The sequence below is a fragment of the Thunnus albacares genome, chromosome 24 (assembly GCF_914725855.1).
Source record: "Thunnus albacares chromosome 24, fThuAlb1.1, whole genome shotgun sequence".
Classification (NCBI taxonomy): domain Eukaryota; kingdom Metazoa; phylum Chordata; class Actinopteri; order Scombriformes; family Scombridae; genus Thunnus; species Thunnus albacares.
This window is the reverse complement of record NC_058129.1, coordinates 19,381,234-19,398,712: the sequence shown is the minus strand read 5'-3', so window position 1 is coordinate 19,398,712 and position 17,479 is coordinate 19,381,234. Positions and strand designations below refer to the sequence as shown.

At 38.5% G+C, this 17,479-nt stretch overlaps 2 protein-coding genes across 2 annotated transcripts; one reads left to right on the top strand and one right to left on the bottom strand.

Moving 5' to 3' along the window:
• The first annotated feature begins 2,300 nt into the window (after nucleotides 1-2,300).
• Nucleotides 2,301-17,450, top strand: LOC122976637. The gene is made up of 12 exons (XM_044345217.1): nucleotides 2,301-2,326; nucleotides 3,048-3,184; nucleotides 3,315-3,411; nucleotides 4,676-4,944; nucleotides 11,274-11,468; nucleotides 12,625-12,747; nucleotides 13,243-13,475; nucleotides 13,858-13,995; nucleotides 14,138-14,325; nucleotides 14,400-14,479; nucleotides 15,446-15,529; nucleotides 17,087-17,450. The coding sequence occupies exons 1-12, from the start codon at nucleotides 2,301-2,303 to the stop codon at nucleotides 17,233-17,235; spliced, it is 1,719 nt and encodes a 572-aa protein (XP_044201152.1). The 3' UTR covers nucleotides 17,236-17,450.
• On the bottom strand, nucleotides 2,793-8,810 carry setdb2 (SET domain bifurcated histone lysine methyltransferase 2). Its single transcript, XM_044344357.1, has 12 exons — nucleotides 8,536-8,810; nucleotides 7,232-7,345; nucleotides 7,034-7,135; nucleotides 6,782-6,945; nucleotides 6,408-6,680; nucleotides 5,941-6,269; nucleotides 5,100-5,269; nucleotides 4,659-4,906; nucleotides 4,509-4,557; nucleotides 4,240-4,418; nucleotides 3,303-3,391; nucleotides 2,793-3,211 (listed from the first exon to the last, which is right to left on the bottom strand). Exons 1-12 carry the CDS (start codon nucleotides 8,567-8,569, stop codon nucleotides 3,028-3,030), a joined length of 1,935 nt encoding a protein of 644 aa, XP_044200292.1. The 5' UTR covers nucleotides 8,570-8,810; the 3' UTR covers nucleotides 2,793-3,027.
• Nucleotides 17,451-17,479: the final 29 nt, after the last annotated feature.

Sequence of the window (17,479 nt, the reverse complement as noted above, 5' to 3'; positions counted from 1 at the left end):
GTGTCAAAATAAAAGCCCCGATGACGGTTATAAGAGGAAGTCCTCTCCCCGGCCGACTGATTTTCAAAATAAAAGAAGTGACGGTTACAACATGAAACGGCCGCATTCGACTTTCAAAGTAAAAGTCGCACTGACGGAAGTCCGCTCAACGACTGGTTTTATATTTGATCATTTCGAACATGTAACAAATAAAAAACAAATCAAGGATAACAAATAAAATAAGTAGTAAACATATACAGCAAACTCTCAATAAACAAACTCTTAGAAACATAAATAAATATTACATGTGGAGCAGGAAGAGTATACACTGAAGGACCCTTCCCTTTCTTCATAACTCAAACAATTAACTCCAATATTTATCATATATACAACTCACAAACAACTACCCCAATCTTATTATATTGAACTGATTTATATTCAGACGTCTGTATCCAAACCATTCCACAAATTTACTCATAAATAAAAATACACATACTCTTCTGAGTTAAACTTTCCCTTAAATGATAACCCTCCTCTCTGTCTAAGAACATTTTTGTATGTTACCTGAAGGTTTCTTGCTTTATACATTAATTATGCAGCCTTGAATTCTACAAGATCCATGAACTTCAAAGCACGTGACTTTAAAACCAGCGTGTTAGTGTATCCATGACGTCCTACATTATTAACTATGCTTACGACTCTTTTTTTTATTATGCTGAATGAGTGTAAGTTGTTACTTCACACGTCCACACAGTAACTCAGATACAGTTACACATGTGAACCAAACAGTGTTCAGTGTTTTATGATCCAGAATGTCTCGTCTTGTATCTTATATAAGGTTTCCAGCTGATTTTATGGTCTAAATCACACCCAGAAATGTATTTTCCATAAACTCTTTCTATGTCAACAATGTCTATCATCACTTTTACGTGTTTTACAATTTACAAAACAGCATGTTTAGTAATCATCAATAGTTGTTATCTCTCCTATTACCTTATAGTCCAGGTCTCAGATATAGATATTGATATTACATTTAACGGTTTCTTAAATTGACTTAAATATTCTCTGATGTTTTGAAAGTTTGCATAAAAACTTCTGCTGTTAAAGTGAATAACTGACTTCATGCTGAACTGATCATCTGTGTAGCAACAACTGTTGAGATTGTTGAAGTCAACATCAATCATATCTGTGTATTCAAAGGTTTTCAGTCCCAGTGTTTCATATTCTGTAATCCGTGTTGTTTGTTGTTCGTTATGAACATCTGTCAAACTTTTCATGGCCCATTCAGTTACGTTTCCTGAGTTCAGGTTTAACAGGCAGCTTCATCACCTCATCTTCATCACTGACACTTGTCCAGATCAGCGATCACCTTGACGACGAGCACGTTGGCCTCTTCTGCTGATCCGTTCAGTTTTATGAACATTTTACAGTTCGTCGTCCACGTGGATCACAATTTGTTTTGCGAATCAGCGAATCAGCGTTTTTCTTGTTCAGGTGCTCGTTGACGTGTTTGTCAAGTAAAAACACGTGTGATGATTTGTTTACTCAATAAAATGTTATTGACTGAACTATTATGTCATGAATCTGCAGTTTGATCAATCATGAAAATAATCGTTAGCTGCAGCCTGAAATGAAAAACATTTTAATCACGTGACTGTAATTTATGTCTTATTATTAAGAATATAATAAACACTGTAGGATGTTTACAGCTGCTCAGAGTCTCACTGAGACGCCACCATGTATAAGTCAGTTTATTATTAGGTGCAACAGGCTGAAACTAATGCAGTCAATACATCAGTCATACAATAATATCACGCTGATAGAAGCTGGAACCTTCAGCTGTAGTTGGAGCCGTTTTCTAAAAGGTGTTAAATTCTACTTCATGGTGATTTTGGAGGCTGCAGTTTGTGCTGCTGTTGAATTATTTCCTTCATATTGTTGCATTTAAACATCAGTTAGTAGAAAACAGCTTCAACATGGAAGTAAGTGATATTAATGCAGAATCAGGTTCAGAATGTAAAGTGACCAGCAGGTGGCAGCATTTCATCCTCATCACCTGCCTCTGATAAGAATGGTTTATACAACTTTATTTTATTCACCTATTTTACTGCATTCATTTTTTCTTTTCTTTTATTATTATTAGATCTTTCTCCACAGCTGCCGCCTCCCTATGCGACTCTCTGCCCAAACACATCTGAGTCTGCACCGTGTTCACTAATCAAAACTCACCTTTCACAACTGTTTTTAACATGTGAGGAGAGTCTGGCCGCCACCAGCAGCGGTGCGTCCTGACTGACGTCACCTCACATCAATGCAAAACGATGTCACAGCAGACGAACTGCAACAAGTAAGAGTTGTGATGTGTCAAATTTCAACAACATTAAAAGATTTTGTTAAAAAAAAAAAAGAACATTTGCGTTACTCATGGTTCCTTGAGCCCAGCTGATTTCCTGTCGGGGAGGGAGGAAAAACATCACAGCCCTGATAATAACTGTCTCTGGGTGGTATAACAGTCAGACAGCCACCTGAGGGGGGGGCGCCGTCACTTGTAAGTTATAAACACATCAGACTTAGCGAGTAGCCTGTAGTCGTGTCGCTATGTTTGTATGTTTGTCAGGACCAAGTCAGAGTCACATGACTTACTGAATGAACGTTTTTTATTAACATGATCAAATTCGTTTTCATAGGAGCCTTTATGGCAATATGAGTGCAGTTAAACGCCCTCTGATGGCAGCGTTCACAGACGCCGTTTATAAACGAAACTATATTAAACCATCGAACAGCAGGAAAATGAGACGAATAACGACTCCATTGGCTTTCCATACAGCTCCTCGTTTATTGACTCCGCTGGAGTTTACAGTAACAGTTTCAATAAAGACCATCTTTACATGAACTCGTTTCAAAGTAGAAAGTCACATTAATGTGTAAGAAAGTAAAAAAGTTTATTAACATTTTCATTTTACAAAAACAAACTGATCTAATGGCAGCAGATGAGTTTTCAACGTGTTTTACTACAGTAAAAAAAAATAAACATGTTTTTATTGTGGATCATGTGGCGTTGATCGCAGCTTGACCTTCGACCTCACACATGTCACACAGGTTCTCCTCCACGGTGAACTCTCCCCGGCAGTCGTCGGCGTCGCAGAGACACGGCACTTCCTGTTTGTGCAGGGAAAAACTCTGCGTGTGTGCAGAATAGTTCCAGGTGAGTTCAGTGCCGGCCGTCACCACCCTGACAGAGACAAACACACCGGTTACCAGGTTACCAACAAACAACAACAACCAGCTGCTGCTGCTTCACCTCCTTCACTCCTCTTCCTCACCTGTTGGTGAAGAAGGCGATGACGGGGAATCCGGGGTCGTGGGAGTCCGTGAAGACGTTCTGGACGAACAAGTTCGGGTCGCAACTGTGCTGCAGGGAGCAGAGACGAGGTCAAAGGTCATTTTCAATGAGTCAGAATATTGATTTTTTTATACCCGAGATGATAAAAGACTTTGCTGAATATAAATATCATATATATATATATATATATATATATATACACACACACACACAAGCCTAAGAAGATCATCATTTTGTTTTACTACTTGTTATTTAATAAATCCGAGTAACGGGGCCACTGATTTTATTCTGAAATCTTATAATTTCAGAATAAAGCTGAAATATTTTTAGATACATATATTTGTATGTTTAGAATAAAGTTGTCATTTCCAGAAAATAATGTAGTATTACAAGAATTGAACTCTGATTAAGACGTTATGATTTCAGGTCTGTTGTTTTTTGCCCTGTGAGGATCAACATACGACACGTCTGAACTATTTTGTTTTTATCTCAAGAGAAAATTCAAAGCACAAGAAAATATGGGGAATGTCATAAATCCTCTTAAATCACTCAAACATGCCACTTAAGAACGAATCTGTTCGTACACGTGGTCATAATATGATGAAAATAAAGTTGGAATATTTTGAATTTTTGTTCACAAAAAAGTCGATATTGTGAGAAAACAACGATCATTTCTAGAAAAAAGTCATTAATAAAACAATGAAGTTTGAATTTGAGTCAGAATATTTGGAGAATTAAGTCTTAATATATTAGAAAGAATGAAGTTTTATTACTGAAATAAACTCATAATTTCTTGTGTGTAAAAATTCAACAAAACGTTTTATTATGAAATAATTTTCTGACTTGTTTATTATGAATTTTACTTGTAAATTGACGACTTGATTTCCGTTATCTGATCAGATTATTATCCGTCTTACGTTGATGAAGCGGCTCACGTTTCCCTCCTTGCTGGCGTCCAGCATGTAAACGTCCTCCACCTTCATCGCTCGCTTTAAACTCCTCGGACTCTCCCGCTCGGTGCCGTTCACGCCGCGGACCGCCGCCTCGGGACTGCCCGTTGTCATGGAAACCTTCTCCTGCGCTTGAGGCTGGTCACCTGACGGAGAGGAGAGGGATGTTCTGTTTAAGTGTCGTCTCGCTGATTGAATCTAAAACTTTATTTCAGTTTGATTTGTGACGGTCGAACCTGCCGCAGGAGACGACGCCTCCGACCCTCCGACCAACACCGTCGGAACCTGACGACAGAAACACGCGACCGTTAGTCGTTAATCACCACGTCAAGAGCTTTTAGAGACGTTTCCTGGAGGACCAATCAGTAAAAGTGTCAGACGGCGACCTTGTCTCGGTCCTGAGGCGTGCAGGAGGACTCGGCGGGTCTCTGGATCACCGGGACGTGCAGCGGCGGCGAGGTGGGCGGGGACACGGGAGGCGGGGGCGTTTCCAGCAGGTCGCTCCGCCCCTCCAGCACCGGCGGGGCCAGCCACTCAGTGACCACCTCCACGTCGTCGTCCGACGGCAGGTCCGTCCTCATCAGCTTCGGAGGCCCCAGTTCATCAGGAGTCTGGACGCGCTGCAGGATCACACCTGCAGAGACCAACAGATACTGCAGTCCTGTACGCCAAGTACTTCCTTATACTTCAACTACACCACATTTCAGAGGGAAATACTGCAGTACTTTTATCTGAGCTGGAACGCAGTACTTCTACTTAAACTACATGAGGCTGATAATACTCGTGTACTTTTACTACTGATACTGTAACTTGTAACGGAGTCTCACCTGCGTAGATGCACACGAACGTCCCACGGTCCAAGTCGTCACGGCAACGCACGCCCCAGCCACGGCGGTCGGTGTGGAAGACCTGCAGACGGACTCTGATCCCTCGCTGGACCAGCCGGTTCTGACAACGAGCCCGATCACAGCCGCACCACGGCCCGCATTCATACACACTGAAATATACAGAATATATATATATAAATACTACTGCATTCATATATTAATATATACACAACGACCTGAAATAATGAGTATATAATGAGCTGATGATGACCTCTTATTTATTTATTTATTTATTTATCATAATTTGATGAATCATTTTTAGGTGATAATCAGTCAAAAATGACTTTTAAAACAATGAAACTAAGTTTTTTACAAAAGAAAAAAACTTTTATGATTGGTTGAATCATCGTTTTCATCGCTGCTTTAATGGGAATATTTACTACTTTTATCATGTTATGGTAGTAAATTGACTACTTGTGGTTTTGGACTTTTGGTCGGACGAAACAGGAAATATGAAGATGTTGCTATGGAAACAGCAACGCGGATTTTTCCCTTTTTTCTGACATTTTATGGACCAAATAATCAATTAAAAAGAGTCTAATCGGCCTCTTGTCTTGATGTCACACGTTTTATTTAGAGGTTTGTGACCTTGATGTTTTTCTTCCTGTTTATTCAGTAAAACGTCTCTTCTTCCTCATCTTCCTCATCTTCCTCCAGTAAAGTTCTTACTTCTGTTCAGAAATAAATCTTCCTCTGAAAGTCGTTAGATTGTTCATGAAAGTGACGGTTAGTTTAGTTTCTGTTGCTTGTTGAGGTGACAGAGTGATGAGTTCGTTCTCACCCCGAGGCCACAGGCGCCGTCAGTCTGTGGTGGCTGTAATGGCGCCGTCCTCTGGTCCTGGCCATGCAGGCGCAGCGCTCCGCGTTGCTGCAGCCGTCGCTGCAGTCGCAGCAGGCGTCGAACAGCGTCGGGCCGCGGCTCAGGAAGCAGCCGTGCGGCCAGCGGTCCTTCCTGTAGCGGAACTCGGCTGGCCGAGCGCCGCCGTCCCCAGCGCACAGCTCCACCGGCGTCGGCTCCGAGCCCCGGCTCAGGTCCATCTCCGGGTGCCGAGGGCCCGCCGCCGCCGGAGGGTCCAACCGAACCGCTGGGTTAAAGGTGAAGAAGTCCACCTGGAGGACACAGGAATGAAAGTTCTGTGTGGTTATCTTTAGGTTTTGTAGTTTCCAGATGGACCCTGAAGGCATCATAATAAACAATTAAACTACAATATGTACGTCTTATGTCTCTGATCATGACAAACAGCTGACCTGCAGGATGTCGTAGCTCTCTGTGGCCAACAGGAAGTGCATCACGTCGTCGTGGTTACGGAGGCTCTGTCCACACGGGGCTTTGTAAATGACGTCCTCCTCCTCTGCCGTTGGCCCCGCCCCCTTGTTGTCCCCGTCCCCGCCCCCTCCCGGTGACGTCAGCAGCGTGGCGGTCAGCCTCTTAAAGCCGCAGAGCAGCGGCACCTTCAGCGGGTTCTGACCCCAGAATGGAGGCGTGGACTGAGGCATGCTGGGTAAACTGGGCAGGCAGGACTGGAGGGGAAATTTACACGCAGAATATTTTAAAAAAGGACGAATAAAAATAACAAAGATGATCCAAGAAAATCACATCTATAAAGACGTCGGCGTGTCACCTTGCTGCAGCAGTGCAGCTGATACTGCAGCTGCACGGTGGACAGTGGAGGCAGCAGCTCCTCTCTGCCTGCAGGCGGCGCCGCAGGGCTCGGCAGCCCGTTGGAGGGAGGGCGGGGGGAAGCGGACGGGCTGCGGCGGGAAAACTCAGCCGGCAGCAGCCGAACTGTGCAGGGGAAACATACGAATACAAGGTCATACAAACACCGCTGAGCTGCTGCTGCTGAGTGTTTCTGGGAAAAAGCTGAGCTCACCTGAGCCGATGACCACCTGAACCACAGACGAGTCCTGAATGGCGGCCGGAGAACAACCGGACCAGTCCAGACATTCCAGCAGCTTCCAACCATCCACAAACTCTGATTGGACGACAGGAAACACAAACGTCACGACAGGAAACACAAACATCAGGCAGTTTTATTAGCACAGTAGAAGAAGAAGAAGCCGGCTCAGACCTTTGTCGGTGGCCGTCTTTGTCTTCAGGACTTTCTTCAGGTGATTCAGGTACGCAAACACCGAGCTGAAGACCTGATCCACGTCCTCCTTGGCCCAGAAGGTTTTGGCCTGTTCTACAAAATGAAAACACACATCAGGACAAATTAAATCCATGAATGAGTTCACTTCTTGTTTTGTTTGTATCTGTTTCCTGTATGTTTCCTCTCTGAGCATCAATAAAGTCATAACTTATCTTAAATGTTCAGACCTGGTTTACATCCACATGGAGACTCCAGAAACTGTTTTAAACTCCTTTTCAGAGAAATCAAACCTTTATTCTATATGTGAAAACAAAAAAATTTGGGCTATTTTGCTGATTTTGCTCTATTAAAACCACGTCAGATCAAAAACTACAGTAGTTGGACTTGTCAAACCAGGACTAGATCCACATGGAGCATTTCATCTGTTTCAGAAAGCAAAAAAAAAAACGGTTTAAAACAGATTTTCAGACCAGTTAAACCTTTATTTTAAGCACGAAAACAGAAAAATCTGAGCTACTTTAATGATTTTCCTCCATCAAGACCACATCAGATCAAAAAACACTGAACTGACTGTTTTAAACTTCTTTTTAGAACAAATTACACTTTTATTTTTTATGTGAAAACATAAAAATGTGTTTCATGTTTGGGAGAAAGCAGTTTTAGACGCATCGAACCTTCATTTTACATATGATTTGGAACAAAATTTGGGCTATTTTACTGATTTTTCTCCATCAAAACAGTGTCAGACCAGCTCTAAATCAAAACAACTGAATTTAGACGTTTCAAAGCAGGACTGGATCCACATGGAGACTAAAACCTTTACTCTACATGTTTAATCCATCTGAGAAAGCAGAGAGGGGACATTTTGAAGATGAAGGACTTTTTGAATTACAGTTTCTGATTTGAAATTTAAAACACGTTTTCAGACATGTTAAACCTACATTTTATATGTGAAAACAGAAACATCTGGGCTATTTTTGAGGTGTAGCTCGAAAACAACTGACTTTAGATTCATCAGACCTGGTTTAGATCCACTAACAGACTCTGCAGACGTTTTAAAACCACTTTTCAGATCACTGAAAGCATTAAAACAAACCCAGAGTCAGAAAACTCTCCGGTGACCTCACATAATAAACACAGAGCTCCTGGTTTATATTAAACATGCAGCTGCACTCAGTGATGAAACTGCTGCTTTTGTGTCATTAACCTTCATCATCACAGTCAGGAAGCAGCTGTGAGCTTCTTTCATGCAGTTAAACTAAAGTAAAAACATTTAATCTCACCAATAACTTCAGGATCGATTGAATTTTCCTCCATTTTCGTCCCGAGCAGCAGCAGCTAGCTGCTGTTAGCTTGTTAGCACAGCTAGCTTAGCTCCGGCTAATAAACAACAACGGTATAACATAAACTACAGTTGACGTAACAGGCGGCTGTTTAACAGAAATGTGAAGTTTAATCCAGGAACAAAATATCTATCATTCATATTCTGCACTCGCATTTGAACTGATTCGCTTTGCTTTGACCCACGCCAGCCACCGTAGCCTGACCATGACACAACAACACCCTGATTTTGGTCTTACAGGCAAACTCCGGACTGTTTCCTAATGGTAAAAGGACCTTGAATATAAATTGAAGACTGATATATGCTAATTTATATCTTACTGAATTGTTTATGTCGCATTATTTACGATTTTTTTTATTTGAATTTATTATCATTTTTGATTTTTATTTTCTTGTGCTACTCAGCAGTGGTGGAAGAAGTACACAAATCCTTTACTACTGTAAAAGTACCGATACAGCAATGTAAAAATACAAGTAAAAGTCCTGCATGAAAAATCCTACTACAATAAATGTACACAAAAGGGAAAAATCACTATTTGGTGGAGCTGTTAACAACTCATAGAAATCTTAAATGTGACCCCGACTACACACTGCTTTTTGTAAGACGTCAAAAGCCAAAAGGTTGGAAACCACTGGTTTCATCTTTAACAATGTGCTATTTTATTAAAAAAATATTGGTGTTTGCTTTTAAAAAGCCCAACATATAAAACAAAATAATATGAATGCCGCTCAAAAGTTTGTCCAGAAAATGCAGAAAAGCAAAAGTGCATCAAAATTGTGTTGTATGTAAGTAAGTAAGTGTGAAGTAAAAATAAAATGAAACATAAGTTCTACAAAAAATTGTTTTAAAAAAGTCCACCATATGCAACTCTAAGTCATAAAATGGTCCCTGAATTGTGGACGTGTCAGTGGTGGCTACAGTTTTGCTCTTAGCGTAAATACTTTATTACACAAAGTCTCAAAATATAACCGATATGGCCAATCCTAACTTTAACTACTGATAAACTTTAAAAAATGATGGGTAGAAGTTGTTTGGGGGGCAAATTTTAGTGTTTGTTATTAACCTGGAAGCCTAAATTCGGGGCAAAACCAAAAACTTAAACTTAACGAAGCTTCGCTTTTTGATTTGACCTACATGGGGCACCGTACTGCGGAAGCGGTTACAAAATGACAAACATAAACAACGTTTTTCGTAACGCTGCTTTCATAACTTCACTTTATAGAATATATTTTAACCAGAACAATCTTATCTGAAGCTACACATGTTGACTTTTAACATCCTCTGACTCGTTATAAGTATATTATATATTATTATTATCATATTATGACCGTAACGGAAGCTCTGAGCTATAAACAGGTTGTCTCTGTTAGCCTGCCGGTGCTAATTTCATTAGCCTTCCGGTGAGGTTTTGTAATGAAGTTACACAAGTTTGAACTTGTAATCATAAGGAAGAGAAATCTGCTGCAGAGAGGAAGGTGAGCAGCTTTAATCTTGTAAAACGTTACCGAATATTTATTTAAACGTGAAGTTTTCCGGTTAAAGCTGTTATTATTGATCTGTGAGTGTTTCCTGGTTCGAGCTGAGTCATTAAACAGGTGATTATCAGGTGTTAATTAACACTGAAATACTGGAGAAATTCATTATTAGTTATATTTATTCAATCTGATTGGCTGCAGTTTTGTGTGGAAACACATTTTCACCAGGAAAAAATAATGGATGAAATATTAAAGAGATGAGTCAGGAAGTATAAAACTTTACATACTAGCTTTAATTATGCTTAAATGTAAAATAAATGAGTTTAAGTCTAATAAATTAGTTTATGTTTACGTGTAATAAATATCAATATTTTATTTTCAGCTCCTCTCAAACCTTTAAAGTCAAACATTTCATTCATAGTTTTTTTTAAATATTAGTTTGTTATAAAATGTTTTTTATGTGATTTTAGTAAAACTGGCTGTAAAACCTTTGTTCCAGACCTCTGAGCTTAAATGAATGAGTTCTTTTTAATTCAGTAATCATTAATCCATCTGTTGTTTTCCAGTCCAGCTCCTGATTAATGATTAACGAGACATGAGTTATATTATTGGAAGTGACTGTTATAAACTACCAGGAAGTGATGACACAACTAGTGAAATAAATGCAAATAAACTGACATTTATTCACATTACTCAGTTCTGTCTGTTATCATCACTGATGTCTTTATGTCTTTCATACTTGTGAAACTATTTGGTGTTAAAATGTCTTGAAAGTCTTAAATTGAACATAGTGCAGAAACCCTGAATGTAGTTTATATTTTATACATAAAGTCTTTAAACTGATGTTTTTAAACATCTGTTGCTGATGAGATAAAAAAGACATAAAACACTGACGACTAAAATTAGATTTGAGAAGTGATAAAATAAATAATGGCACAATTATAACACAGAGACAAAAATAGAGAAAATAAAAACAAGTCATTGTTTGTAACTACAGTAAATTAAGATGTTGATTATGAACCATTTGAAACTTCTCTTTGTCTGTTTTCTGACATTTTATAGACTAAATGATTGATTGATAATCAAATCATATCTGGAAGATGAACTGCAGTCCTACATGAGTAGTTTTATTTTCATCTTCCTCACGTTACACCTGAAATGTGCAGAGATCAAAGCTGAAAGCTGTGTCCCTCCTCTTCCTCAGCAGGTGAGATGGCTCAGGTGCGGCGGTCGGTGAGTGAGGCATTGTGGGCGATGTGCGCGGCCGACGCCGCGTCCATGCCCGTCCACTGGTACTACGACATCCACGACATCAGGAGGGACTTCGGAGGCTGGATCACCGGCTTCAACGCTCCCAGAAACAAACACCCGACCAGCATCCTCAACCTGTCCAACACCAGTACGAACCATATTCACTAGAGTCTGTTAATAAGTACAGTTAGAGGTACTTGTACTTTACTGGAGTATTTCCATTTGATGATACAAAAAGCAGTGTGTAGTCGGGGTCACATTTCACATGTCTATGAGTTGTTAACAGCTCCACCAAATAGTGATTTTTCCCTCTAAACTTCTCACATGCTTTCATTTCAATAAATGTTCAAATGATCCAATATTTCAGCAAAAATCAAAGATTAGAGAAAAAGTCCAAAAACTGAAAACAGATTTGTATATCAGAACTTTGTTTTTTCTTCTTTCCTCTCCCATTAATCATCTCACCACCCCTCAGATTTATCTGCTGACCCTTTGGAGGGGCCCGACCCCTAGGTTGGGAACCACTGGACTAAACTAGCTAACTGTATATAAAGTAGTGTAAACTAGCTCCACCTCCAGCAGCTACAACAGTAACATGCTGCTCTAACACTGATGCTTCACTATTAATAATCTAATGATGTCATATATAATAATATATCAGTCAGAGGGACCAAACCACTACTTTTACTGCAATACTTTAACTACATCAAGCTCATAATACTTATGTACTTTTACTGCAATACTTTAACTACATCAAGCTCATAATACTTATGTACTTTTACTGCAATACTTTAACTACATCAAGCTCATAATACTTATGTACTTTTACTGCAATACTTTAACTACATCAAGCTCATAATACTTATATACTTTTACTGCAATACTTTAACTACATCAAGCTCATAATACTTATGTACTTTTACTGCAATACTTTAACTACATCAAGCTCATAATACTTATGTACTTTTACTGCAATACTTTAACTACATCAAGCTCATAATACTTATGTACTTTTACTGCAATACTTTAACTACATCAAGCTCATAATACTTATGTACTTTTACTGCAATACTTTAACTACATCAAGCTCATAATACTTATGTACTTTTACTGCAATACTTTAACTACATCAAGCTCATAATACTTATGTACTTTTACTGCAGTAGGATATTTCATGCAGGACTTTTACTTGTACTGGAGTATTTTTACATTGTTGTATTGGTACTTTTACTGCAGTAAAGTATCTGAATACTTCCTCCTCCTCTGTTTGTTGTTTATTGTTTATTGTTTGTTGTTTGTTGCAGCTGGCAGCGGTCGGACCGCCTGGTCGTCTGGTGCAAGACGAGCTGAAGTCGTTGGAAACGTCATTCTTCATGATAAACTGAAGTTCTGGAAATCTTCTACCGGCTCAGTTCACTATCATCAAGGTACTGCAGACTACTGCATACAGTATATATATATATATAGTATACGCTGTATATGTAGTGTACAGTATATTAACATGAGTCTGATATTAATTGATGATAAGAAGTTCAGCATAAAATGGACATAAAAATAAAAACGAGTTTTTAAACTTTAAATCCATCAAAATAATTTTAAGTAAAATTAAAATCATTCAAATAAAACATCACACAGTCTGAGAGAATGTCATATATATTGATAATCAGCTTTCTCATCTCTTCATTGGAAACTATATGATGATCAGTATCAGCTGATCAGAAGTATTAATAATCAGTTTGTCCACCAGAGGGCGACGTTACGGATCTTGATTCTGTAAGAACGAAATCAAAACGGATTATTTCTGAAATGTTAGTCCACATGTTGTGATCAGGTTTATTTAAAAACTCATATATTGATTTCATATCTGCGTCGGAGGTCCAGTATTGATCGTCATTCAGTCTCTGTGCCGTTTCCTGTCTCAGGTCTGCAGGCCGGCGACAACACGCTGAACGTCCTCTGCGCTCTCAGAGCGGCTCGGACGCTCGTCGGCGGCGGCTTCAGCGACGTCTCGCAGCCGGACGCCCGAGCCGCCGTGCTGGCGGACTACGTCCAGTTCCTGACCACGCCTGGCACGCACAACGACACCTACGCCGAGTCCTCCCACCGCTCCTTCTTCGCCGACTGGCAGGAAACCAGACCGACGTCGAGCCGCGAGGTGAAACAACAAACATGAAGCCGTTTATTTCAGTCTAACAGTGAAGATCGATGTTTGTTCTTCAGTTAGTCTGAACTCACTTTGTTGTGTTCATGTTATTAAACATGTAACAAGACATTTAACCGATTAATTAAGTGAGGTGAAGACACATCCTGCAGGAGAAAAACTACAATTATTTATTGAATTTGATTCTTCAAAGTCAAATATAAAGATTTTAAACATTTGGAAGTGTTGAATGTGAACATGAAGACATTTAGCACTTTCTTTTTCTTCATTTAAAATCAGTTTATTTTCTTGCAAGTGAAGGAAAAGCATTTTATTTTGAAAAGTCTTACTTTGGGAACTCTGACTTTCTTTCTTTTCTACTTGCGGCGTTTTCCAGGTTCTGAAGTTTGCGGAGAAACGTTCCAAACAGAAGTTAAACTCTTCCTTCCCCGACAGCCAGCTGGACGCCATCGGCTGCCTTCCCATGATCCTCCCCTTCATCCTCCTGTCAGCCTCGGCCAATGAGGAGCAAGCTGTGAGTTCCACGCCTTGTTCTTATTTTAAAACTTATGTTAAAAGTTATTTCTTTAAGTTTTGGTTCCATCTGAAAGAAAAACACTTGATCTCATTCTTGAACTCAGTGGCCTCAGTCTGACCTTTAACCTCTCTGTCTTCAGGTTTCAGCCGCTGTAGAGTTCGTGAAGCTGACCCACCCCCACCCCAGGGTACCCGAGTACGTATCGATCTACAGCCGGGCGCTGCACGCCGTGCTGGGCGGAGCCAGCCTCCGCCAGCAGGCCGAGCACGCGCTGAGGACGCTGGGCACCTGGGAGACCTGCCAGAGCTACAGCCGCAAGGCCGGCAGGTAAACGACTCCACAGATAAACCTGGAAAAAACATGTTATTGTTTGTATAAACTAAATGTTTGTTGTGTTTTAGGTTTCCTGTGTCCTCGGAGGAAAGACTGAGAGTCCATCAGAGCGCCGTGAACTATCTCGGTCTGGCCTGCTACACTAAAGGTCTGACTCAGGCTCTGAACACACAAAATACATAAAACATAATCATATTTTCTTGCTGTAATCATTCCTCCTGTTCATACTGACCATTAGAAGATCCCTTCATAATGACCTTACAATGGAAGTGATGGGGGACAAAATCCACAAAAGTTTATCTGAAGCTAATATGAAGCTTCAGCGTCCAAATGAGTCAAATCAAGTAGATATCTTTCAACGTTACAGTCTTTTTAGTGCCAAAGTTCCTCTTTTTGTTACTATACTTCCACCTGCAGCTCAACAGGGAAACACTGTCCGAGGAAACACAAAGAGGGAATTTGATGCTAAAAAGACTGTAAATGTGTCAGATATCCACTTGATATGACGAACTCAGACTGATGAAGCTGAATAGAAGCTTCACACAGACTTTAAATGACTGTGTGGACACACTGTGGATTTTATCCTCCATCACTTCCATTGAAAGCACATTTGAAGGATCTTTTAATATCCAGTATGAACAGGAGGAATGATTACAGACACCTGACTGCTGGTTTAACACACTGGGAACACTGGGAACACTGGGAACACTGGAAACTGGTTTATAACAGGCTTGATAAACTGTGAACTCTTTAACTATCACTGATGATTGATATACTTTAAATTAATTTGCTGTTAATACAAACTCAACACTTCCTCCATGTTAACCTGTTGTTTTGATAAATGTATTATAATATTTCCACACTTGTGTTGAGTTTCATTGAAAGCAGCTCAACAGTGATCAAGAAGTTGTTGTACTGATGAAATGATTAAATTAATACCAGCTTTTATTTGAGAATTACAACATGACAAACAGCGTTTTAAGACTCGATCCCCAGCCTGCTTCCCATCAGCTGTGTTACTGTCATGGAGGAAGAATTAAAACGTCTACTTGTGGATGTTGAAGTCACCCGTCTTTGTGTTTGTGTTTGTGTTTGTGTTTGCGGTGACTGACAGGAGCTCTGTCCAGCATGTTCTACCTGGCTCATGAGTTTCATGACGACCCAGCAGGAGGAATCCTGGCAAACACCAACTGTGGAGGTTCGTACTCGAGCTTCAGTGTCAGTTTACTGCATGTTATCGCTTTCTCTGCATTCACAAATAAACACTGGAGGTCTCATCTTGTAATTATAACTTCAGTATCTCATAATTATGACTTACAATCTCATCATTCTAATAAATGATATCATAATTACAAGAAAGGTAGCTCGTAATTACCAGTTTTCTTGCAATTATGGGATCTGATCTTGTAATTATTTGATATTTTCTCGTAATTATTTGATATTTTCTCGTAATTATTTGATATTTTCTCGTAATTGATATTTTCTCTTAATTATTTGATATTTTCTCGTAATTATTTGATATTTTCTCGTAATTGATATTTTCTCTTAATTATTTGATATTTTCTCATAATTATTTGATATTTTCTCGTAATTATTTGATATTTTCTTGTAATTATTTGATATTTTCTCTTAATTATTTGATATTTTCTTATAATTATTTGATATTTTCTCGTAATTTATATTTTCTCTTAATTATTTGATATTTTCTCGTAATTGATATTTTCTCTTAATTATTTGATATTTTCTCGTAATTATTTGATATTTTCTCGTAATTATTTGATATTTTCTCTTAATTATTTGATATTTTCTCGTAATTGATATTTTCTCGTAATTATTTGATATTTTCTTGTAATTATTTGATATTTTCTCGTAATTATTTGATATTTTCTCGTAATTATTTGATATTTTCTCGTAATTATTTGATATTTTCTCTTAATTATTTGATATTTTCTCGTAATTATTTGATATTTTCTCGTAATTATTTGATATTTTCTCTTAATTATTTGATTTTTCTTGTAATTATTTGATATTTTCTCGTAATTGATATTTTCTCTTAATTATTTGATATTTTCTCTAAATTATTTGATATTTTCTATAAATTATTTGATATTTTCTCTTAATTATTTGATATTTTCTCTTAATTATTTGATATTTTCTCTTAATTATTTGATATTTTCTCGTAATTATTTGATATTTTCTTGTAATTATTTGATATTTTCTCGTAATTATTTGATATTTTCTTGTAATTATTTGATATTTTCTCGTAATTGATATTTTCTCTTAATTATTTGATATTTTCTCGTAATTATTTGATATTTTCTCTTAATTATTTGATATTTTCTTGTAATTATTTGATATTTTCTCTTAATTATTTGATATTTTCTCTTAATTATTTGATATTTTCTTGTAATTATTTGATATTTTCTCGTAATTGATATTTTCTCTTAATTATTTGATATTTTCTCATAATTATTTGATTTTTCTCATAATTATTTGATTTTTCTCATAATTATTTGATATTTTCTTGTAATCAGAGATAAAGTCTATTATGAATAAGAAGGAAACTGTTGACAAAAAACAGCCCCAAAAATATTGTTTGACATAGATGAGATGTACAGATATAATGACTCTTAAATGGTCATATTTCTTCTATCAACGTGACAGACATTAAGTTAATTGCTGCTAACGACCTCTACGGCTAAACGCCGTCATTCAGGTTATTTATGGCATCTGTTGTGTTTGTGTGGACGTTCAGGGGAGAACTGTAACCGCGGGGCGGCGCTGGGAGCCCTGCTGGGAGCCGGCGGCTCGTACAGCGGCGCCGGCGTCCCGCAGGACTGGAAGGACGAACTGAGAGACGGCCAGGAGTTCATCCCCGACGTCCTGAAAGAACTGCAACACTGACATCACAGTGACATCACAGTGACATCACAGCGGCGTCATCAGAGTGACACCACAGTGACACCAGTTCAAAACCACTCCAGATCATAACGTTCCACTCTTTTGTCTTCCTGTTTACAAATACAATGAAATAATTCTCTTACTTTTATTTAATAACAAAGTTTTATTGTCAATATTCTGATTTTTGTCATTATGAAATAAAAAAACTGATAAAATGTGAATTTTTCTTTTTGTCTGATTCAAAGCT